Here is a 24846-nt window from a genome sequence, read left to right as displayed (position 1 = left end):
AAAAGATGGAATATAAATAAAGTGATTGGTTATTTCCTTTAACCCTGTTTTAATTTTCTGTTGAGATTAGACAGAAACTGTTCAGTTTCTATTGTTTATTTCTAAGCTTAAGGGTACAAGTTTTTACTGTTTTAAAGTTAACTATGTTAATTATAACTTATGTTTTAATATTAGTAATATTTAATTATTTTTTAACTTTTGTAATCAATGCTTTAATTCTGTCTTTTAAAATTATTGTAAGCTGTCTTGAATCCAATTTTGGGAGAAAGGTGGGATATAAATCCTGGAAAGAAAGAAAGAAAGATTCTATCTGATATTTGACTGGATAGTTGATGTTGATGTTTTTAATTTTTGCCTGCTTATTTTAACCAATTCTGTCTTATATTATTACCTGTTGCTTTATGTGTATTTTGTAGATTGTACGCCATTGGCAGGTTTCATTTTTATTGATTTGATCATTTGTATGTACAGCGCTGTGTAAATTTACAGCGCTTTATAAATAAAGGTTAATAATAATAATAATAATTATTATTATTATTATTATTTAATCTCATCCCGCATTTGGGCCATGAGCAAAGATTAAGTCAATGAAACTTAATCAACCAGCATATCTTCCACATCTACCTCTACGATTATGCTAGAAGTAAGTAAGTTGCCAAACCTATCACCTAGCATAATCTCAGGGGTAAATGTGGAAGGTATGCTGGTTAAATGTGTTTCGGTGAGCTACTATTTCCATCTGTCTTGTATTTATCTGCCTAGAATATATCTGAATGATCTGGATGGTAAAATCTCTTTTCTCTCTTCTACCATTGAAACCAGTTCCTGGTATTTGGAACAATAATTTCCCCTTCTCTCTATTTCATAAAAGTCACAGTCAGCCCTTGCCTCCAGAGAGCAAGATTATTCTGTGACAGTCAAAACCTGTGATGAAGCATTAAGAGAGAACCAGAAGCTCAAAGGTCAAATAGGTGCCACTGAAGAGAGAGAGAAACACAAGGTAACATGAGTTGCTGTCTTTTGGTGATAACTAGGCAGTTTTGTCATTTCTTTGTGTAATAAACTGAGACACAAAAAAATGAAGTGTTACAGTGGTTAAAGCAAATGCTAGTTCTTCTTTTTGGGTGCTGCAGTGTGAGACTGCCAGGAAGACACATGAGATAGAATGGTTTTTATTCAGCAAAATGGATAAAATTACACATATCAAGTCAATGGGAAGGATTGATTAAGTGTGTTTAGCTATAAAGACTTTGGCAGTGATGTGTTATCTATCTGATCATCTTACCACCATTAGTTTCAGCAGTAGTAGTTTCAGCTGCCGCTGAAATAGCCCTTTGCTCCCTCCCTTGGCATGGTTTTGAGTGCCAGATGCCAACTATGCCATGCAGTCATTGGGACATAAGAAGTTACAAAATGACCTTATGCATGGCTCAATATTATCAACATTGACTGTACTCTTGCATAGCATAATGTAGTAGTTTCGCTTGGTGAACTACATCATACTGAGCTACCTACCAACCCCTGGACCTACTACATAGCTGCTGAAGCCCCCTCCTGCACTGCCATTTGTGCCTAGAGGAGAGCAGGGAGAAGAATCGCAGAAGCATCTGGCTATGTCCCAGTAGGTGGACATGAAGCAAATATATTATCTTCCCAGGCTAACTGGGGTCCTCTGGAGGTCTCAACAGATGATAGTATTTCACATCTGGTTACAGGAACATAGCCAGACACTTCTGTGTTCCTTTCCTGTGAACACACTTGGCCATTGATTGGGGAGGGGGGAGAGCAGGCTTCAGTGGCTCTATACACTTATCCCTCCACACTTGTGGCTTTGCCACGGGAAAGTCTGCCACCATGAAACTAGCGCAGTTGTATTTTCCATCTTGTCCTCCTCAGCAACTGAGATAGAGAGGAACACTTTTTTACTAAAGGTTCATCATACAACCCCCATCTTCAGAGCAATCATGTTAATGAAGAGAAGTGCATACACACACGTCTGGTTGCATCCCTACCACACATCACTTTATGATTTAGTTTATATCTTATATTTGTTATAGTTAGATATTCTGTTATAAATGTAAAGGAAGGGAGGAGGGAATTATTTATATTGTATAGTATTGCATTAGAGTTATATTGTATTTTATATGTGTATTGGCTTTATTATTGTATTGTTGCATTGTATTTTATTGTATTCTATGGATTTCCTGTAGCAATTTTGTAAACTGCCTTGATCTTTAGAAAGGTGGTATATAAATAAAATTTATTATTATTATTATTATTTGACTTTTGCTGATTTGATTATTCATGGATTTTATTAATATGTTAACTCCAGGAATATCTACGTCCTCCAGCTCAACTCTGTGGTCAGGTTTAACCAAAAGTCACACTGAAGGACCTAGAGATTCTTAGAGAGCACACTCTACTAAGCATTTCTAGCTCCTCTAGTGCAATTCTATGCTCAGTGCCTGGCAGATGTTGACAGCACAGTTGCACTGGAGGACCTAGAGATTCCTAGAGAGGTGTTATCTCAGGTAAAAACATAAGTGGTTTTGTTATTTGTGGTTTTTCCTTATTCATGAGGGTCCTGTGCTCCCAGAAAATGTGGTAGGACAAGTGTAGTAGGTTTGGAGCAGGGGTTTTGGTCATTGTGGAGGGACAAAGGGAATACTAGCCTCCACAGTGGCCAAATATAGACATATGCAGGTATAGGGTAGCTGCCTATGCCTTGTAACAGGTTGCCAGCCCTCAACTCCAAGATGCACTGTATTTACAACTGCTGCTAGCTATCCTTTTAGTGACATTAGACACATCTGCATGTTTCTCATACCATACCTCAACATCCCTGTTTTAAGAAACGTTTATCTGTGAACCAGATTTATTCTAGACTGTATGGTCCTCAATAGAATAGCGTTCCCATCCCACTTTATTTCATTGGTTTAGCTGAGTAAAAACTAATAACATTACCTCTGAACCACTGACATAGACACTACATCTATCTTCTGTAACTCAGCCTTAAGAAAATCAAGCGAAAGACATTTTCTTGTTTGCACAGAAGGTAACACCTGGATCAGAGGAATAGAATCAGCATTACCCAAATGATAAATTACCACAGTTCAGAGTTGAAGGAGACCAAGGACCCATACAGACAGGCCAAAATAAAGCTGCTTTGGGCACTTTGGTGGTATGCTGTTTAAATGATGCCTAAGAGGCCAGAAGCTGTGCCAAAGCTGTGGTCCAATCCTTAGCTGAAGCAGCTTTATTTTGGCCTGTTTGTAAAGATCCCAAGATAGGTTTCACAGAGCCTGTAAAGAGATAATTTGCTTAGCATAAAGCTGCTAGTAACAGGTTCAGCCACTGATCCATCTTACCCAGTCTGTTCTATCTGGCAGTAGCAGCAACAGGAGTCCAAAGTCTTTGCTAGGCCTGCTGTTGGAGAACCTCCACGGCTAGTGGCGATGCTGGGACCTAAAACTTAAGACTTTCTGCATGCAAATCTGATCTGTCACTGAGCTTTGGCTTAGTACACATTGATATTATCTAAATGAATTCTTGAATTTTTGTCTGGGCTCCTTGTTCTTTGACCTTGCCTGATTTTTTAGGTGGGTAACCTACGCCGTAGACTAGAAGAATCAAAGGAAGATAATGTGAAAATGACAACTATGCTAGAGAATATTTTGGCTTCTCATAATAAAATGCAGATTGCTCTGAAGAAGATGCAAACTGAACTGGGGCACAAGGATTCTGAGATTGCTGGCTTGAAGAAAGATAGGTAACTGGACTTTCATCTGTATACTTTGTATGGCAGTTCCAGGTACTCAGTGGAACGATGCGGTGAAGATTTAATTAGTACATGCTTTATCGTCAATCTGAGCATATTTAGCAGATGAATTACATAGGGTTGGATCCCCTCACATCCTCCACCTTTCATCCCCCTGATACCTTGAAAATGGTACACAAAGGAGCAGACTCCCTGCTGAGCAGTGTGAGCTATGGTGCCAAATTTTGTGGTGGGGGAGGAGGGATGGATCTTCCAAATTAGGTACTTTTCATGAGTAGGGCCTTTCTAGCCACTGCAAGCAGGCCTTAGGTATAGTGCATTATACCAAGAGCGTAGTACTTTTCCTAGGAAAGAACTGAAGGAGAATTAGTTGTCTCTACTGTGAAACACAATCTAGTCAATAGCAAGCAATAGTAAACTCATGCTTGGAACTCTATGTTGAAATCTGTAAAGTTTTGCAGTGCTGAGCTTTGCCTATATTTTATTAATATAACCAGTCATTGTTTGAGGAAGGATGACCAGAGAGAGGGAACAAGTGAGCTAGAAAGGATTTCTGAAAAACCTTTGCAAAGAGCATGAGACAAGTGCCTCAAACACAAGTGGTACTAATGCACTGAAAAATCAGGAATAACTAATATTTATGGGGGGGAGGGACCAGAAGTAATTGTTTTGAAGAGCACATGTGAATACTTACCCAGTTGTATGTATTTTAATTAAAATATTTAAGTTGTGCCATTAATTGTATATGCTTCAAGAGTGGACTGAAATTAATCTGCTTTTAGTTTAACCTGTTTTGATGGTAAATTGCCCTAGCACTCTGTTTTTATTTTCCCTCTGATTATGCATGCAGGATCCAGAGCCAGCAAAGAATCCAGACGTTAGAAGAAGAGTTGGAACACTGCCATAACAAACTTGTCTTGGGATCTCAGCACACCATAAAGGTAAAATTAAATGCCTTGTAGGAAAGGTAACAGACTAAAATGCCTGTATGTTCAGTGTAGGTGGCTGCTCTGAGAATTTAGCACCTTTGATACATCAACCGTGGTATCATTCTGGAACGTCTGGGAGATTTGGGAATTGGAGGCATGTATTTCAGTGCTTCCTGTCCTATCTCTCCAGCAGGTTCCAGATGGTGGTGCTTGGGGATAGCTGCTCCTCAAAAAAAAAAAAGGAGCTGTTACATGGCAAATTGCAAGGTGCCATTAAATTGGTGTGTATTTTAATTGATGTTGTTTATCTGTTAATTGTTGTTCCCTCCCACGTAATAGCTCTGGGTTTACAAAACAGTCAATGGTCAGGATCCAGTAGGGTGGTTTTACTGAAAGAACTGCTTCCATCAGTGGAACCAGGATGCAGAATCATCCTCCCTCCTGCCATCTTCTGCGTACCCCCAAACCAGCTCTGTGGAGCGGTAAAACGCTCCAGAATAGGTCTTCGTGTGAGGACAGAGCTACAGGGAAGATCAGAAGGAAATAACGTTCTGTCATGCTAGTGGCTATCTAGTGTGACAGATGCAGGCCATTGTCATTAGTCTGGGGTTTAGTTGCTACTTGATTATTGGCTTGCTGGTTTTTCATGTATGTTGCCATTTTGTGTCAGGTTCGCAGTGACAGCAGGATAAGCTGTTTGGTCATATGAATGAAATGTTGAGTTACTTAATTAAGATAGTTATGCTTTCTAACATTATTGCTCCCATCTGCTTGCTCTTCTTCCTATAAAAGATGGGCCCATTTTGTAAAGCAATAGAAACCTCTAAAGCGGACAACAAGAAGCTTGCACAAAATTTAGAACACGCTCTGCAGACTAACAGTGCCCTGCAAAGCAAACTTTTGCTTGTTCAAGATGAGTTGGAAAGCAAAGAAACCGAGTACCAGCAGCTACTGGAGTGCAGGTAAGAAAATGGTCATTGATCTGAGGTTTTCTTCTTTTTAGTATAAATGGCAATATTTTGTATGTGCCCTCCATCTTGTGTTTGTGTTAAACCAAACACTTGGCAAAACCGGGCCAAAAAAGAGTAAAGCTGATCTAGACTGATTTTTGGCTGTGAAACCCAGAGTTCCAGTGGCAAAATGCAATGCAAAGGTAAGAAAATGCAACATGTGTTTTGGAAGCTTCCCCCTTGCCTGGTTTGGGACTGTACTCTCTCCTGCCCACAGTGAGAAAGCAAGAATTAACTTGTAATGTCTTTCCTCCCTCTGCCTACCTGAAAGGGACCAGCTAATTGAGGAAACCAAGATGGAGGCAAAACTGTACACAGATCGCCTTGAGGCACTGAAGAAACAGTTTCAGACTGAGCGGGAAGTAACAATGAAAGCAGCCCACAAGGAATCAAATGAGGTGAGGAAATGGCAGCAGGAGAGCATTCAAACTTAAATAGGTCTTTCTTGACAGCTTGGGTTGGTAATACAATATTAGATTGGCAGTAGGGTCGATCCAATTTAAACTGAAGATGTACCTCTTCCCATTCCATGTTTGTGTAATGGGAGATGATAGGAATTCGGATCTTCTGCATACAAACAATGTCTGCAACCACTGAGCTATGGGCCCTATCTCCCAGGGATCTCTTGTACTGTAAGGAAGAATCAGAACTCCAGCTGAACAATCCAGACAAATTGCCTTTAAAATAGCATATCAAAATTTGGGAAACTTTTGTGTTGATAAGAGCAGAATAATCTGTCAGCATTGGCATTCAATCACTCTGTTGCTTGAAATGAACAGGAACTGACCATTTCTTGGTACCCTGTAGCTGAAGAAAGCCCTTGAAGAGGCCTGCTCTAAATCTGGGGAAATGTCACGCTGTAACAGGGAACTACGAACAAAAGTGATGGAGCTGGAGTTGGCCCTGGCTAGTCAGAAGGAAAAGGTGAAGAGACAGAAAACATTAATCACACAATACTTCAACTCCAAGACTAACAATTCACGAAATATGACGAGAATGAAGGTAAGTCGATGCCTTGGACCATGTGCGTTTTCCTTTCCTTTGGTCTCATTATTGAAAACATACCCTGCACGTATCAATTGGAAGACATACATCAAATTTTAGGAAGGAACAATTGGATATCAATTTGGTTGTTAAAAGATTTTGAGAGATCTGTTCATTCTGACCTAGAGTAAGATATTCCTAGCTGTATTTCTGCTGTAATTGCAAAAGATCTTCAGCTTTTTATTGAAGTGGATTACACTGTAGTACTTTGTTATTGTTGTGTGCCATGCTGGCTCCCAATGTCATGCTATGTCTTGCTTAATTACATAATTGTGGCTTTTGTGTTGCTTCATAGCAGCAGTCTTTTCAGTCTCTTTCACACTTGCAGGAAGAGAAGCTAGAAAGCTTCTAGATCATAGTTGGAAAGACTGTACTAGCTTTCTTCAGCTATATGTTTTTTTAAAATAAGGCAAAAAGTACTTATCTTCCCTTCAACAGACATGGGTCTAAGAAAGACCAATCACAGTAATATATAGTTGGCCAAGATCCTGCATCATCAGATGTGACCACAAAGACGAGATCTGTCAACATAGTTAGATCTGTTGATGTCACACACCCCAAAACATATCTTTTCAACCTAGTAGAGAGGCTTGTCAAGAACAAGCAGCTAGAGACATGCCTCAGGGTCCTGCCACTACTGTTTGTCTCAGTGTGCCCTGTGATCAGTAGAGCCCATGTGTCATTTTCCAGCACGCTGGTCTACAGTGTCTTGGAAACACTTTGACTGGAGTGCTGCCAGGTTGAGAAGGTAGATTTTTGGGATCATGTTCAGATGCTAATGCCTGCAAGTGTGAATTCCCTGCAGTTAATGAGGCAATAAGTCCAATTTACAATCTCATTAACTGTTGAAAAATATGCCAGCTGTTTTTTTTTAATTGAACAGTCTATAGAATAAAAAGATTTAAATGTATTTAAAAGATAAGATACCAGTTAGCTGAGCCTAGGGAGAGGTGGGACCAAGAGAAGTGCTGGCTATCACTTATAAAGCCCAGTATGGCTTAAATCCAGTATATCTGATGGACTGCACTTCTCTATACACGAGTCTGTCCAAGCTCTAAGAGCTTCAAGGGAGGAGACTCTACTGATTGCCTACCTATCCCAACAGCACTACAATGAGGGAAGCTTCCCTACTAAAAGCCTGTGAATTTTGACTATTTTCAGACAGGATTTTGACAATTTTCAGTCTAATAAAGGCGGCCTAGCTTTGATGATCTAAAATTGGACAGGAGAAAGCTGTAGTTAATGGCTAGGATCCTATATGGGTGGGCCTGGTACAGTGTCCCTGCCTTCTTCCCCTCTGTATGTACACAACTCAACTCTTAGCTGCCCTAGAAGGATGTCATAAATTGCAGAAAGAGAAGAGGTATACTCTGGTGTTCTTGTGGGAAAAATGTGTATGAAGTCGTGTTGTTATAAAGAAAGTCTTTTTTATTATCAACTGTTGTGTTTGAGGTGTAACCCCTTCTTCACGAGCTGTAAAATTGTAAAGGAATACATATTTATTGAAAATAGCTATACATTTTTTTAAAAAAAAATTAAAATGGCTCAAATCAATATGGCATATGCTCATTTAACCTTTGGAATGTTTTGTCACATGACATTTAATACATTACACTAAATGAAACCTCTCATTCCATATGTAGAATATGTTGATAAATATTGCATTAAATGGACAAGCTCAAACTAAACTAAAAACAGAACTATGGGCAGTAGTGCTGTTAAAAATTGTATTTATTTTTACATCTATGTAACAATCGGTTTCTCATGTACCTGACAAACACTTTACTTGGTAAAATCCTGTATGTCTTAAAGCGGTGACTAAACTTCTTAATGATTAAAGTTGTTTAAAAATATTTTCCTATCCTTGGCTCAGTTAGTGTTCTGTGGATTATGACAATGTGGCCATCTTATTGTGTGTACCTGCTATCAATAAATGTGCATACCTTTACAATTTTACAACTCATGAATAAGGGTTTACACCAGAAACTAGTCAGCTGAACAAATAAAAAAAGCCTCTTCATATACATTTCCCCCCAACAAGAACACTGGAGTATACCTCTTATCTTCTAGCATCTCACAGTGTTTTCTCCTTCCCAGTGCTCTCCCATAAGCTGCAGAAACACAGCCACATGCTGCCTGGACATCACCCCTCTCCTGGCGACTAAATGTCTATGGGGACACATTCTTGCAGCTCACATATGACCATTAACATTGCACAAGAATGCAGTGACCTTAAAATAGTATAAATATAATAGAAGGTGGTGCCTGTATTTGTCACTGACAGGATTTCAGCCAGTATGCATTCTGATAGGGAACAGCATTTTCTTTCATATCGTTGTTTTGAATAATTTTTAGGAGATTGAATCAGAATTGAGGCAAATGGAAGAACTGAAGGAGCAGTATCAGAAGAAAAACCACGAGCAGGTAGATTCCCTTCTCATAGTGTTCTGAGAGTTAAGCCTAGATTAAAACATATGTTATGTGGTCATGAGACCTTATTCTTCTCATGTCTAGTCCCTTAGCATCAGACAATTTATCACTGAATTAACAAGCTTGCAAAGTGAAATGCAACAGTTGGCCAAAAATCAACAAGCAATGGCAACAGAGAACAGAAACTTGGAAAATCAGTTGGAACTAGAGCGGAAACAACGGAAACAGCTTGAAGAAGAGTGCCAGGTAAACGGGCTTCTGTCCATTGAAATGAAGATCTGTGTGGTCAGTGTGGGTTTGCTGTTGAAAAGTTCAGAAACTTAATTAAGGGGCTATACAGACTACCTCAAAAGGGCGGATTGGAGCTGCCCTGAAGCCACAGCAATTGCATGCGCACAGTCCTAATCTAGCCATTGCTGCTGTTTCAAAGCAGCTTCTAAAAAGAAGCAGTTTTTTACCACCCCTTTTCAGGCATCTTTTCCAGATTGGGGTGTAATGTGTAATGTGATCATCACACCCCCAAGCTGCCCAGAAGCAGGCTTTCTTTGTCTGTGTGTTTCGGCCCTGTGTGTAAAATCCTAGTCCACATGGCTGACCAGACCTTGTTTCAGAGAAGGATGGGGTTCCCAAGTTCCAGCAGTTGCAAAAAAAGGCATGGCTGCAGTCATGTCTGGGCACATTTCAGTAATTATGAAAAAAAAAAAAGCTTTATAAGTTGGTCAGGACTATGTGAAGAACCATAATCTCTCATACAAGGCTATGCAGATTTTCAGAAGGGGAGGGCCTTATTCTTGGTCTCATCACCCTCAGAGGCACATTTGGTAATGATGGGAAAGAGGGCTTTCTCTCTCAGTGACTGTTCTCAGGTTCTGGAACTCTAGCAGCAGACGATGGACAGGTTACTTACCTGTAATGGTATTTCTTCAAGTGGTCATCAAAGGCATTTTAGTTTTTTAGTAGTTAAGATGGATTGATCCAGAAGCTAACAATTATTTATGTTTTAATTACACTCGTATTGAATTTTTATATAATTTTATTTTCAGTTGCTTCAAGTCCCATCTTATAAATAAAAGTAAAAAATGATGTATATGGTTGCAGAGCATCTTGGAGTGCCTGTGGTGGTAGCCAATCAGGTCTCTATTAGTAGTCTTCTTCCCTTGCCTTCCTGCTTTGTACAATATACGAATCCACACTAAATGAGATCCATAGAACTGAGTGGCTGGTACCAAACTGGTCTACACTCTTAATCAGTGTTGAAGTGAACAACAACTGCTTTTATTGTGACTTATACACATTTTGATACATTCAGGCTCTGGAAGACACAGTCAACCATTTGAAGAAATGCAAAGAGCACACTGAACAGAAGCTGAAAGAAGCCAGTATTGAGTCAGAACAGGTAGGTTCAGAAGTAAAGGAAGAAAGACCCTAGGGCAGAGGAATTTGTTATGTGTCTTGGGGCTCCTTAGTTTGGTGAAGCTTTTAGTCCTATGGAGATTATGGAAACAGGCTTGACCTGTTTTATTCAAGAGCTTGTTGCTTGCTAGGTACATTAAAAGTAATGCAATAATCAACTGAAATTTGATTCTGCTTTATGACTTTGTAAAATCACTTGTATTAATATGCCAGTCAGGTTCAGTAAAAAACAAAACACACACACACACAAAAATCTACACCCTAAAGCTAGGATATTGTAACATGTCAACACAGTACAAAACAGATATTGTAACCCAACATGATTCATTATATTGCATTTTGATGGCCAAAATAGTTTGAACCACTTTCTGCCATTTGCTGACTGGAAGAGACTCTCATCAACAGCTTCCTAATCTCCTTCCTTAAAATATATTAGCTGTTTTATTGAGCTTTACATAAGGCTATATTAAGTACATTTTGCATGCCCTCACATACAGTTACAATAGTTAATAGTTCTTTGCTTCTGACCTTGTCTTCCCTCTTCTAGATAACTGCTAATCTGGAGGAAGCTCACCACTGGTTCAAATCAAAGTTTGATAGTCTGCAACACGAGCTGGAAAAAAACAGGCAACAGAAGAATGCTGCTGAACCCAACTGTGAGGAGGAGGTCAGTAAAGGAATACCTTCCCTGGTTTAAATAGTTGTCTTGGCATAGAACTGCTAGTGGGGCTGGTACTATATGCATACTGCTTTTGAGAACATGGATTGATCCACTTGAATACCTGTTAAATGTTAGTACTTCTTGCTATGTAGATGATTGCAGGCAACCATACAGCTGCACTGCAAAAGCCCTTTTAGGTTTAAGGGATTTACGATTTTTTTAGGACAGACTGAAACATTTACAAAAGGTGAGCTTGTCATCTTTTCACTGACAACTGACCAAGTGCCCTGAAGGGAAGCAACATTTGCAGGGTTACAGATTCCACAACCAGTTGTAGGGATTACTAAGACAATGTGGCTGAAACACTGAGAGTCTGTGTGGTGTAGTGGTTTCAGGGTTTGAATCCCTGCTTGGATATGGTAACCCACTAGGTGACCTTGGCAAAGTCTCACACTTTGAGCCTCAGAGTGCAAAGGCAAAACCCCTTCTATAAAAAGCCTGCCATGAAAACCCTGTGAGAGGGTTGCCCTAGTTCAGAAACAAGGCACACAACAACACCAATTAAAAGGACACCAGGCTAGAGTTAAACTTAAAACAATGCTTGTGCTGCTTGGTTGAAAGTGTTGCTTTACGCCCTCTCCCACTTTTCTTGTTATATGGTTGTATCATTTTTTATTGATTTGTTATTGTTAAATCAACATAAATTTAAAAGTTCAGTGTACATAATTTTCTGAGGTGTCTTCTCAGAGCTCTGATGAAACTTCCTTCCTCCACAGAAAAAGCCAGTGAGGCTCCCTAGCCAGGTATGTCTGAAGCGCTGGGAAACGAAGAACCATTTGAAGTTTGTTTCCAGGAAATATCTAAATGAGCTAAATCAGCCATGAGCATCTTGTGCAGGAGGTTCCAGGCTCTGTGAAGTGACAATGTGGCTGTCAACACCACTTTTCAGGCCAAGATCTACCATAATGTTGCCAGAGGTACCCAGAGGAAACCTAAAGCTGGACCTTTTTCAAGTGAGTTCCACAGACTCACTGAAGTTACTTGCCAGCAGAAACCCTATGTGAACTCAGTACCCCCCCCCCCCCCATATTAATGAAGAAGAGTGTTTCTTAAAATGCATACGCACAAACTGACGAACAGCCAGGAAACCTCCAAATCACAATTAAGTACAAGTCTCAACAAATAATTATTAAAATGTCTCCAAGGAACTTTCTAAGCAGGTAAATTTCCGTTTTGTTAAAAAATTATTTGTATGTGGGCCAGTACTAAAACCTCCTCCTGAGTGAAATCTTTAGACACATAGGATGAAACATAGTGATGTACTGAATTGGGTCCTTTCCACTATTTGACCTGTGTTTGCATTCGATATAGGGTAAAAGCGCTGGGGCTTTAGAACCAACTTCTCTCAAATCTTAATTGGGTTCATCTTGTAGATGAAATCCAAAGTTTCTTTAACTGTTCCTCTTTGCACAGATGGGTGGCATATTCAGCATGGATTAGGATACCTACAAGGCAGAGCAGTTTTGAGCAATTAATTGTAGTGCTAAGGAAACGTATAGTACTTGCCCAAAATGTCTCCCTCAAACACTAAAATATAATTGAGTCACTTTTGAGCTGAGCTCCTCTCCCCTGCCTCCTCCCTCATTCTCATAGGTTACTATATTTGTGGATGCCTTGCTCTAACTTGCTCATTATCAGGTAAAAAAAAACATGAAGAGTGATTAAAGTGAGAAAATAAGCCATTATACCATTGGTGACATATTTATACATAAGACATTTGGATGCTGCATTTTAGAATCATTTTTACACTGGTATTGCTGACGAAAAATTCACCTTTTGTCTGGATCTCTACAAAGAAGCTTTACCGGGATTGGTCCAAGCTATCCAAGAGCACTTAGTGATTGTGTTTCATCATAAATCATGACCGAGAATGTGCTGTAATTTTGCTGTCTTTCCAGAACAATCACAATATACTGTGTAAATCTGATGTATATTTGTTGGTAGGTGTATTTATTTAAGAATTAAAACTTATACTTTTTTTTACAACATCTGCCGTTGTGTTTTTACAGTTACTGTTCTGTACATCTGTCCTGTTTCTTAAGCAACAACGCAGAAGAATAGCATAAGCTCTGCTGTATATAAAATAACATGCTAAACGTAACCTGTAAAACAGTTTCAATTGGCCACAAGTCTTGGAAAAAAATCACGTCAAGTAGCACTTAACTGTAAAGAAAAGAGTTTGTGCCATGGCAGATTAAGGCTGTAGTTTTATGCAAATTTATCTGGATGTAAATCTCACCAAAATCACTGTGTGCCTTTATTACAGAAAGTGCTATTTTGGAGGGTAATTAGGCTGGGCTTTGGTCCTTTGCTGTATGTCCTTTTTTATGGTGGTCATGAACCAGCATGGGCTGCATTTGACCAAGAGAGCTTCTTGATTCTATCCATATCATTCAGAAGAAAGAAAATATAGAACTGGACAATGATGACCCTAAGAACAGTTTACATTAATTTATTGCTACAATATCCAGTAACAGAGATGCTCACTTTTATCTATTTATGAAGTAGAAAAATGCACATAGAAAAAGTGAATTGGAATTTCAGCAGAATTCAAAATGATGCTCTTCCTCCAAAGCAGGATATATGTTCATTCTGGAAGGCGACCATTTGCTCCAACACCACTGAAGTTATAAAAAGCTGAAATCTTTCAGGCACAGTAGCCTCTGCTTTCACAGTACTTTTAAGCATAATTTCCAAGCTGCCTTATGCTTAAATGGTCCTTGTGACTTATTTTGCTCATTTATATGGCTTTAGTTATCTGCAATCTGCATCATTTCCAACTGGGTTGTTACAGGTCAGATCTGATTAATCCATATCAGGAATGTCCTCTGTAAACTTCACTGAGTAAAGCTTACCTGGTCTACTTTAATGCTTTACATTCAACAGAGAAGACAAATACCTGAGCACTGATTGGTACAATGGCACCAGTCACAACAAATGATATGCTCCCAAAGCATATCTTTGGCACTTCCTCCGTCTTTCATAGTTTCTGTCTCTGTGAAAGCGGGAGGCAACATCCTCATACCAGCTCGGTCTCCTCCCCTTGAAAGCAATGAAAGAAATCCATCCTTATCCTTATTGCCTTCCTGCCTATTGGGCTCTGATGATGGCTCTCTCTTTACACAGCTCCATAAGTATACAGCAGATGCCGAGCCATTCTGACATTTCCACTGCTCTGATAGATGAGTGACAAATTGAAGGCAATATCTCTTCTTAAGTCTGTCTGGTCATCTTCTATTCCCTAATTTGGGAGAGAAAGGCAATTCATTTGTCTCAGCATGTCTAACATGGCACATGGTCAAACATTTTACACCTGATATTACTGCTTACAAGCTTTATTGAATAGGATTTTAGAGAGAAATATTAACTAGTATACTGCACACTCAACCCATGTTATTATTTCTTTTCCCTGGGTTTTCAAAAGCCCTTTCCTCCAAAATGGAGGATGAACAATCCTTACATCATTATACAGTGTTGTTTTTAAGGGGGGAAAGCGAGAAAATGAACCAGCTGCCAACAATCTAATATAATTCACTGAACCAAACCATTTAATAACAAGGCAGCAAAACTTTTATTTGTAAACATTGCTTTGTTGCTAATATAGTCAATCCTCCCCATTCTCAGGGGTTGGGGCCAAGGACCTCAGCAAAAGTGGGGGGGGGGGGAAACCTGACTATGTTAGCCCCCCCCCCAACATGAATGATAAAGAGTCCTCTCCCATCCATAACTCTTTTTGCAACCTTGCAACACATAGCCTCCCCCACATTTCCTTCTGAACTCCCTTTCTCCAGTCTACCTACACATTACTAATTGTGTATACTGTTAATCTACCTGAAATTCTGGATAAAACTCCAGACATCTGATAAAGAAGGCTGCAGCCCACAAATACTTTATGCCATTATAAAAGTGTCCCAGGACTCTGGTTTTTGTTTTTAAAATTCATAAATATTTAAAAACTCACTGAACCTCTAGAATGGGCTCTAGAATGTCAATTTACAATGTCTACGTTCTCTACATTAGCTGCTGGGCACAAGGCCAGAGAATGGTGGAAGCACATTAAACACTGCAGTAAGTGTGTGTGTATTTAAACACTGAAAGTGTGTGTTTTGAGGATGTGGGATTTCCAGAGTACCTCCAAGCTCCATGGTGGAAGTTCCAGTGCCTTTTGGTAGTAGTGAATAGCCAAATGTACCAATCCCAGTTGATGAAGGGCACGACCTAAGTTGTAGAAAGATTCTTGACAACAACCACGGAGGCCCAGGTACCTCTGAAGGAAAGAAAAACCCTGTGTACAGAAGAAGGAGGAACACTGAAGTATCAGAGGTTATACTACCAAATGCAGAGCCATCTTTGCCTCTTCATTAAGTCCAATAAAACCTCTTGCTTGCATCAGCTTTGAATAAAGAAAGAGCATTAAAAACTGGTTTCAAAAAGGCAGCTCCTAATGCAGTGATTTGACTGTTGGGCAATGTTTTCAAGTTAAAAGATTCAAGACTAGGTTGTTGGAAGGATTCTCAGAGCCAGGCTTTCTCTCAAACTAGGCCATGTAATGATCCCTGCGCTGGAAAAAAGCATGCTTTCATTCTTCCATTTTTTCCCAGTCTCAAAATTTAAACTTAGTCGAATGGTAACAAAAATGGAAGATGACAACTCTTTGAGGGGATAACATGGTCTTAGAAACATGGTAATGATTAATGCAAGCCAGCAGATATTAGGTATCTACCTTATTTTCTTAATTCCCTTTCAATGCTATAAATAACGGCAGATTCTCTCTCTTCCTGCACCGTAAATCTTAATACAATTTCACCTGTAGTCCCAATTTTTTTCAAAAATGAAGCAAGAGAGCAATACAGGAAGTAATCTACTTTTTGTCTGATAGGGAAGAATATGATTAATGAGAGAAGAATAACTGAAAGCCATCTAGGCTGACAGTGTTCAAATTAACCCTTCTCTTCACATTGCATTTTCTCTGTATATCTCAGCCTACTAGTCTAACAAAAGGAGGTTAATAGTGCCTCACTATCTTGGTCCCCACTGCCACAGTTCTATGAATAGCACTTATTCTGCCCAGAGAGTAAAAGTAGTACATTCAAAGTGGAATTCATCACAATAATTTTAGCAAGGTGGTTACTTCCAAATGTAAGGACTAATGGAAAAAACAACCTTGAATTAACCTATAGCAATCATGAGAAAGACAGACATTATTAAGGCAACAGGCAGCAGAACAGACTTGCACAGCCACATCTGCTGCTACTTATGAGATCTTTTTTTAAATTTAAGTTTTAGTAGCCAAAGTGAAGGCAGTATGGGATAATTTTAGCTCAATATATATGTAATGCTTTATGGATTAGTTCTATGAGCTATTTCATGTAGATCAGGCTAAAAATCCAAAAAGAAATGTAGATAAATTGGTATAAGGTATATATGTCCTATCAGTCCTATCCCTAGATTTCAAACGAATCCACTGGAATCGCGGAGGGTTAAGTACATGTTCATTTGTCTCGCCTTGCTATTAATAGAATTTTTTAAAAACTGATTTTTTTTAAAAAAAACTTTTTTTTTTGTCAGTGATTTAGAAATCTGAACAGATAATGACACTATCTTGGTTTTCCTGCCATATTTAATAGATGTGTTTACCAAACCTAGGACACGATCCTGCATATCGTAGGTATGAGATGTAATGACAATAGTTTCTCATCTTTACCCCCCAAAAATCCTTAACTGTACTCAGGTGTAATTCCACCCACCCCAAACTTAGCCATTTTCAGTTCAGCAGAGAGTGGAACAGCATTGAACAAGTGTCCAGCTGTTTTCCCATACTTGGATATACTTGCAGGGACTTCATTGCTCTGTGAATGATGTAACTGTACTGTTTGCTGGTCCCCCTGCTCTCTACCAAAATAGGGAATGACTAGGTTCAGAGGGCTGTAATGGGTTTGGGGAGATTTTGGTTGTGGAGTCAGTAGAGAATTCCAATCTCCACAATGACAAAGAAAGTGAGCTGCAATGCTGTATATTTGATTTAAGCCATCATAGTTCACTAACATGATGAATATGTTGTTCAAACAGCCCTATTCGTGTTTATTCAAACTAAATGCTATTGCCCTCTCAGGGCAGCAATGAAAGAATTACGGACTGTAGCGGCATCTCGAGTGCTTATAAATTTCTCAAATACAGAAAAAGGAAAAAATATATCAACTGCTTTGATATTAACTACAAGGAAGAATAAAATATATTACACTGATAAGGAAAACCAAATGTCTGTCAGTCTTTTACTAACACTTCCAAGACAATTTCTGCATTAACAAGAGACCAATGTAAGTTAAAATCTATGTGCTGAAATGCAAGAGAAAATACAAATCTACCTTCCATAGAAAAAGACAAAAAGAACATAAATTCAATATCACAGATTGCCTATTATGTGATCTAACCCATTATGCAATTTCATGCACTCATGCCATGTATTTTCGACAGCAAGAGCATTATACAGAGATTAGTCATCCTGAGATATAGATATTTTTTAAAAACTCCACTGAAGTCACGACACAATCTCTGACGATATCCAAGTGTGCAACATAATTCTTCATCAAGTACTAGCAAAGAAAATGGCAGAAAGAGGCACTCTAGCCCTTGCAACTCAAAAAGGCTGAATTCTGATTGGAAGATGACAGCATGTTAAATGCAAATAGGCGCCTAACAACTTACCTGCACTATGAGTGCATGCCGTTTTAACACATACTTCTGAGATGCCATATGGATGAATGTCAAGCCTATGCAGAGACTATAGAGGGGCTCATCTGGGTTAGTACGGAAAGCTTGTACATACTGCCCTACAAAGAAACCAAAAGAAACAATTCGGGATTTTATTTCTTAAAACATTTCTCTTACTGACTAAGCTCTCCAACACATTTAAAACAAAACACAGCATACACACAGAAATATCTCACATCTGTATATCAGTTCTACTTAGCTCAGCTTCTACATGTGCACCTTTAAATTACTGAGAATAAGCAACAACATCCTCCTTTTCTTTTTGATGGTGAAATTTACTGCAGTGTGGCTTCTTATTTTTTAAAAAATAACCTGATAGCATATTCAGCCTCCCTCAGCCTTAAATGTTGAGAACAACTCTCATCATCCCCAGCCAGCCTGACCACTGGCAGAGTAGAGTGGAGTGAAGGAAGCTTTAGGCTATCACATCTGAAGGCACCAGCTTGGAGAAACAAAATTATGCTTATTCCCAAATAAATCTCTTCACAGAAACAAATTCCATTTTAAAGTGCAACACAAGCTCAGCATATTTCTTCCTTTTTGCTAATCAATAAAAGCCTTGCTTTCCTGCTTTATTCTATCAGGAATGTAGAAGCAACATTAAGCATGAAATAGCAACTGTGGTGGGGAGATAAATATTGTATGTTTGCTTTCCAAATGATATCATACATATGGTTATCTAAAGAGGACCCCTTTAAGGCCATTAACTCCAGTATCTAAAATTATCCAGCAGCACCATAGCCTGTGTTACATAGAACTTAGAAAAGTAGTTTTTTTAAAACTACAGCTTCTGGAATTATAATGCAGTGACCTTATTGGCCATACTCCAATTCTGGGAGGTCCAGAAAAATAAATTCTTGAAGCTCTGTTATTAAGAGCTGTTATCTGTCTATCCCCATATGCATATTGAAGTATGAGAAACATAGAGCAGGATGAGGGAAACCGAAAATAATAAAACACTGTAAGAAGTTGTATTAATAAATACTAGGAATGAGCATACCAAGAGCATGCTTGAAACTACCGGACACAAAAGCATTGTGGCCATTCAAAACACAGAGCGCATGATTGTCGGGGTTCTTCAGCATTAACCGAAGGCAGAAGCGATGGTGTCGGACATCTTGCGAGTGCATGGTGATTTGATTGAACATATTCCAAAGCTGAGGCTTATTGACATGCTCCATGACCATTATCCTGTGGAAGAAGCAAGGACCCATGATGTTATGTGTAATGAAGGTGTTCAGTGCCTTGGTTCAGGCACTGACAGACAGGAAATTCATTCTGTGTGGTGAAGGAATATCTGCCATGCACATCGAGTAACATATGTACAGGTTTTACAGGCTTACAATCCCTCAAACAACACAGTTGGAAATCACCCTCCATCACATTTCAGTATCTCAAACTGTTGCAGAGGATTCATTCTGCAGTGAAAAACAGATGGTGCTTTTTCTGGCAAAAGATGTTGGTGCAAAAAATAGATTTCCTGCAACCAGGTATCATACATCACATGAAACTTACAAAGACAACAATTTTTATATAGGAAGCCCTTGTGGCAAGATCATTAACAGCATCTACCTTCAGTTATGGCCTATCATTATATCTCAGAAGCAGGGAGAGAAACTGTTAGTAGAAACAGAAACAAACAATTTATCAGTAGATCTTTCAATATGATTTAGATTATTACTACTGCACCTGAACTAAGTCTGTTTCTTCAACCCAGATAACTCACCTGATGTAATTGTAAGCTTTCCTAAAATTCTTGTCCAGAATTGCAGCAGAGAGGCCAAAGTACTCCAGCTCTTTGCGCTTCTGCCTATCATCATAAAAGGAATAGTATTCCAGTGAGGAGTCTACCAGGAGCTCTGCCTCCTTATATCGCGAAAGATCACACAAAGCGTAGATTGCCTTCAACAGGAGGTTCCACCAGTCATCTTTTGTCAGCACACTTGTAAGCACCACAAATATTGCTAGAATGGAACCATAAGACAACATATTGTTTTATTTAGAATGTTAGCCCATTTTTGAAAAAAACAACGTGGAGAACAAAAATATACTAAAGTACAATTTTGTAAAAAAAAACAAAAAATAGGTCAGAGATGGGGAAAGCGACCAATAAAATGCATACTACCTATAATTTACTTGCCTGACTGAAAACTGCCACCAGTAAAAACTAACTTTAAAGCCTACTTAACAAAGGCCAAGATCCTGAAGCCATTTAAATTAAACAACTGTTTCTATAACTTGGGGATCACCATCAAGCAAACCCACTTAAGTGTTGTCAGAAGATTTACTATGCTGCACCTTAAAAAGCAAGAAAATGCCTTTTGTGGTTGTTGCATGCCTTCAACTTATTTTTGAATTTTGGCAACCCCAAGGCAAACCTATAATGGGGTTTTTTGAGCCTAAGATCCAAAACATACTGCAGAAATAATCCAGTTTGAGACCGCTTTAACTGCCCTGGCTCAGTACTAGGAAATTCTGGGAACTATGGTTTTGTGAAACATTTAGCCTTCTCCGTCAGAGAGCGCTGATGCCACAATAAACTACAATTCCCAGGATTGGGACCTAAGAGTGTTTGACTTACCCAAGCTCACTCAGTGGGCTTCCATGGCAGAGCAGAGATTTGAAACCTAGTCTGCAGAATCATAGGCCTGTTACAGACTGCCAAAATAAAGTTGCTTCGGGTCTCTTTGGAGGTATGCTATTTAAATGATGCATGAGTCCTAAGAGTCCGGAGGTCGCACCAAAGCCACACTCCATTCCTAAGCACTGGACTGCAGCTTTGGTGCAGCTTTCGGATTCTTAGGACCCATGCATCATTTAAACAGCATACCTCCAAAGAGACCCGAAGCAGCTTTATTTTGGCAGTCTGTAACAGGCCATAGTCTTAACACTCAAATCACTATGCCATGTTGTCTCCGTATGCATATGACAGAAGTTACCCAAGTAAGATTGTGCCATTGCAAAACTCCCAAAGACAAAACACAATCATAATACTGTAGGGTACAAATAGTCTTAATTTCACACATTAGAGCGGATGGATTGTCCGCCTACAACAGGAGAAGCCAAAAGATAAAAACCAGTTTGGTGGGATCAGAATTTATTGCATTAGGTCAGCAAGGGTTTCTGACTTTCAATTGTTCCATAGCAACAACAACAAAATGACTAAACCCGATCTTCCAAAAATTAAGCTGCCAAAATGAACAAAGGTCCAGGTAACCTGGAATAGCCCTTTGTGTGAAATGCCAGCGAGCTCATTCAACTGTGACACCAAAAATAATTTACTAAGGTCAGAATATGCCAAGCAGCACCCTGTTCTATGATGGTAACTGTGTACCTTTTCCACTCAGCTCTGGCTAGTGACTCCTGGGGCTCTAATATACTATAAAGTAGAAACAACAAAATACAAAGGAAGAATACAAAAAGACAACTGATCCTCTACCCTGCTTCGTGGCCACAACACAACCACCACACACACACATCATTACCTTTCGCATCACAGTTTGTTGTTTCTTGATCATCATTGTCAGAAATTTTGTCTCTTGACACTTTAATGAGATAGAGATGCCTTTCTCCAGACTTTGAACTGGATATTAAACACACCTGAGCCCGGTTCATGGCAACCTAGAAGGCAATCACAAAAGATCTAAAATTTCAGACTTCGAACACATTTGAAGAAAAGAATGCCATGGGACACTCAATCCCAGAGTTAGATACAATCAGTCACCTTCTCAAATTGAGGCAGAAATCCAAACTCAGCCAAGAGGAGACTGAACCTGATAAAAAACCTGCCAGATAATGCTGAGGGTCAGCACTGCCAACACTATCAGTCTACTGCCTCCAGCATCTGTCCAATGGTGTGATGGATCATAGGATCTTCACCTGGACTTTCCGCTCAGCACTCAGGCTTTCCTGTTCCTCTCTGCAATCCCCATAGTAGGAGGGAAGGGGGCAATGGATTTTTGAAGAAGTAATAAATGGCTATGAATGATCCATGTTGTAGTGCAAATTATTCTGGAGTTGCTTGTGCTGAAAAGGGTGATTAAGACCCATTAGCTTTGCAAAAGACCTGCCCTTAGTGAAGATGGAAATTGCTTGGGCTGCTCTACTGGATTTGACAAAGCTGCCTCCACTGTTGGATTCTCTTTGGGCACATGGCTATAAGAACTGTAATGATAAGTGTCTGCACTCCAATACTTAACACTACAACATTGTCTCCAACAGGTCAAAGGTTAATATAGTTCAAGAGAGTCAAAATGTCTGTAAGGAGCATGAGTTACATTCTTATTTACATTTACAAAGGGATCAACTCCAATCTCAAAGGTGCTACAAAACCCTTTTGTATACTAATAGACACTAACAATTATTTTCCATCTAGCATGAGCTTTAAACCCAATGTGAAATGTGATGGAAGATGTGGATGAATTCACCTACCTTTAGGAGCATGGCTAACATGGTCAGCAAAGAATCTGCATAACCATACATGTTGCCTTGAGAGTATAACAATGTTGAACGATGAAGCAGCAATTTTAATTCCTAAATGTTGAAAGAAAACAATTGGAACATACAGAGTCTCATGTTGCATTTAATTGTGCTTCACAAACTTTAACAGACTGACAGCAAAACAAATGGTACAAACTGGGAGGCAGGATGGGAGGAGATAAAACTTTGTGCTAAAGTTTACTTTATTTGTGGGTTTTTCCGGCTATGTGGCCATATTCTAGAAAAGTTTCTTCCTGACGTTTCGCCAGCATCTGTGGAAGAAACATTAGGAAGAAACTTGTCTAGAACATGGCCACATAGTCCGAAAAACCCACAAAAAACTATGGATGCCAGCCATGAAAGCCTTCGACTTCACATTTACTTCATTTATTCATAGTATCAGAAAAAAGTTGAAAAACATTGCACATTTCAGTAATTTAAATGTTCATAAAAAGGTCAACATAACTGATAAAGCTTATGAATTCTTCTGATTATTTAGAGCCAAGTGTTTACACATCACATTAAGATGTAATGATAAACCAGAACTCTGCCACAAACAGCTGCTTGTGCACACTGCTCAATGGCTCCTCATGAGGAGTAAACTAAACAGAAACTATTCAGAAACTATCAAGGAAGCAAAATCTTTCATCTACGTCCATAGATGGGCTTCTGGTGCATGGCCTTCTCAATAAACCAGTGTCTTAAGGCAGCATTTAAGTGACAAGCCAGGACAGGAAACATGCAAAGGGTTGTCAAAGAGAGGGGGAAAAAAGATGAGGGGGGAGGAATATCTGACAGCTCCATTTGAGCCTGTCTAAATCTTATAGTCTTTTTTTGGAGGGGGACAGGTTGTCTCGGTCCCACCACCCTTGCAGTCTCAATAGGTAAGGATAGAAGAGAGAGCCTTCTTGATGGCTGTTTCTAGGCTTTGGAACACCCTCCCACAAGAGACTCAATTGATACCTTTTCTGCTTTCCTTCCACTGGAAGGTAAAGATTTTTTGATTTATGGCGGCTCTTAATTTGTTGCCTTGTTATCATGTTTAAATGTGTTTTTAACTGTTTTAGATTAATGTTTCAATTATTTATTTCATAGTTTAAAATTCTTGTGCTATATACTGCTTTAGCTAAATTTTGTTTTAATTTGAACTGTCAGCTGCTTTTGGGTCCCATACTGGGAGAAAGGCATGAAAATAATCCAAATAACTATAACTATTTAAACTAAATATTCCATATAACTATTCACTCTGGCCTCCCTCACTATGAGCATGTAGTACCAGACAGGAGATGCCTAAGGAAATGTGGCCCTCAAATAGAAAAGGGTTTCCCCTTAAGGTATCCTTTATTAAAGAACTCCATGCATCCTCCACTCTGCCAGACAGTCACCAAGTGCTGCTTCCTCCACTCCATCTGACACTGAGATCCCACCGTCAAAGCAATTCCCATGTTTTAAAGCCAGAAATCCACTTTGACTCTAGAATCCAATTCATGTTACCAGAGGGAAGTTCTTACTTGCTGAGCTGCATTTGCATCTTGCGCCAGTGTATCTGGGTCATACATGGGCTCAAGCGCCTCCAGAGCTTTCTCAGGCCGGCCCAACTGCTGCTGGAGGGTTGAGAGGGAGATACGCGCATCCAGGTGCAAGGGAGCCAGGTCAACTACTTTGGCATAGCTCTCCGCAGCACGTTCAATGTAGCCCAGCGCTTTTAAGCACTCTGGAAAGAGAGACAACAAAGTCATGTCTTCGGCTTTTTAGCAGGCTTTTGCATTTGAGTTATGATACTATAATGGCTCTCACAAGAAGAGAGCAACCACCTTCCTTTCTAAGGACATCCAGTTCCCCAAAGTACAGGGCAACTAGCAGCACCATTGTTATTCTGATGTGTACACTACAGTGTCAAGTCTTTGCTCATCAAGCAACAAAAGGTAGGCATGTTCATAGCATTTCTTAGGTGCATTTATGTACATTCCTGTCAAATACACTTAAAGTATCTGATTGAATTATCTGGGATCTGCTTCAAAAACCCTTCCAGATCAAATGGGACCTGGGGTCTTAAGATAGTCATTATTATATTAAGTCTCAATTCTTTCAATGGGTCTCCTTTAAGTATGACCTAATCTATAACTCTTTCAAGCAGAGTCCTCAATAGATGCAAGATTAGGCCTGCAAGCCTTCCCATGAATTGGGTGTAAGCCCACAATCAATAACTGTTAGTCAAAAATCCTGTTGGCTGGTATTGTTATGCTAAGAGTGGTGGCTGCAGTAAAATGG

The 24846-nt window shown here is 39.3% G+C and overlaps 2 protein-coding genes across 5 annotated transcripts in view; one reads left to right on the top strand and one right to left on the bottom strand.

Moving 5' to 3' along the window:
- CCDC150 (coiled-coil domain containing 150) overlaps positions 1 to 13313 on the top strand; it is a 40943-nt gene extending 27630 nt beyond the window's left edge. For both annotated transcript variants that reach the window (XM_089519526.1, XM_089519527.1), the window contains 11 exons: positions 872 to 1000; positions 3600 to 3769; positions 4629 to 4719; positions 5500 to 5669; positions 5989 to 6115; positions 6525 to 6719; positions 9117 to 9185; positions 9276 to 9437; positions 10501 to 10587; positions 11152 to 11271; positions 12042 to 13313. In XM_089519526.1, coding sequence (XP_089375652.1) covers positions 872 to 1000; positions 3600 to 3769; positions 4629 to 4719; positions 5500 to 5669; positions 5989 to 6115; positions 6525 to 6719; positions 9117 to 9185; positions 9276 to 9437; positions 10501 to 10587; positions 11152 to 11271; positions 12042 to 12149 — 1428 coding nt within the window. In that variant the 3' untranslated portion in view covers positions 12150 to 13313. The remainder of the gene's footprint in view (positions 1 to 871; positions 1001 to 3599; positions 3770 to 4628; positions 4720 to 5499; positions 5670 to 5988; positions 6116 to 6524; positions 6720 to 9116; positions 9186 to 9275; positions 9438 to 10500; positions 10588 to 11151; positions 11272 to 12041) is intronic.
- A 448-nt stretch (positions 13314 to 13761) lies between these two features.
- The window catches only part of GTF3C3 (general transcription factor IIIC subunit 3), a 30877-nt gene continuing 19792 nt past the window's right edge, over positions 13762 to 24846 (bottom strand). For 2 of the 3 annotated variants that reach the window (XM_089519528.1, XM_089519529.1), the window contains 8 exons: positions 24087 to 24289; positions 22528 to 22629; positions 21582 to 21717; positions 19823 to 20060; positions 19097 to 19287; positions 18031 to 18155; positions 15458 to 15610; positions 13762 to 14566 (listed from right to left, as the gene is read on the bottom strand). In XM_089519528.1, the coding sequence (XP_089375654.1) occupies positions 14444 to 14566; positions 15458 to 15610; positions 18031 to 18155; positions 19097 to 19287; positions 19823 to 20060; positions 21582 to 21717; positions 22528 to 22629; positions 24087 to 24289 (1271 nt within the window). In that variant the 3' untranslated portion in view covers positions 13762 to 14443. Of the gene's footprint in view, positions 14567 to 15457; positions 15611 to 18030; positions 18156 to 19096; positions 19288 to 19822; positions 20061 to 21581; positions 21718 to 22527; positions 22630 to 24086; positions 24290 to 24846 lie in introns of those variants that run through there. The other variant, XM_089519530.1, reaches the window with a different exon arrangement.

Source organism: Sceloporus occidentalis, unplaced genomic scaffold (genome assembly GCF_023333645.1).
Source record: "Sceloporus occidentalis isolate IW3139 unplaced genomic scaffold, rSceOcc1.0.p SCAF_4, whole genome shotgun sequence".
In the NCBI taxonomy this organism is placed as follows: Eukaryota; Metazoa; Chordata; class Lepidosauria; order Squamata; family Phrynosomatidae; genus Sceloporus; species Sceloporus occidentalis.
Note: the sequence above shows the minus strand (reverse complement) of the source record. Positions and strands in the feature narration are given on the sequence as shown.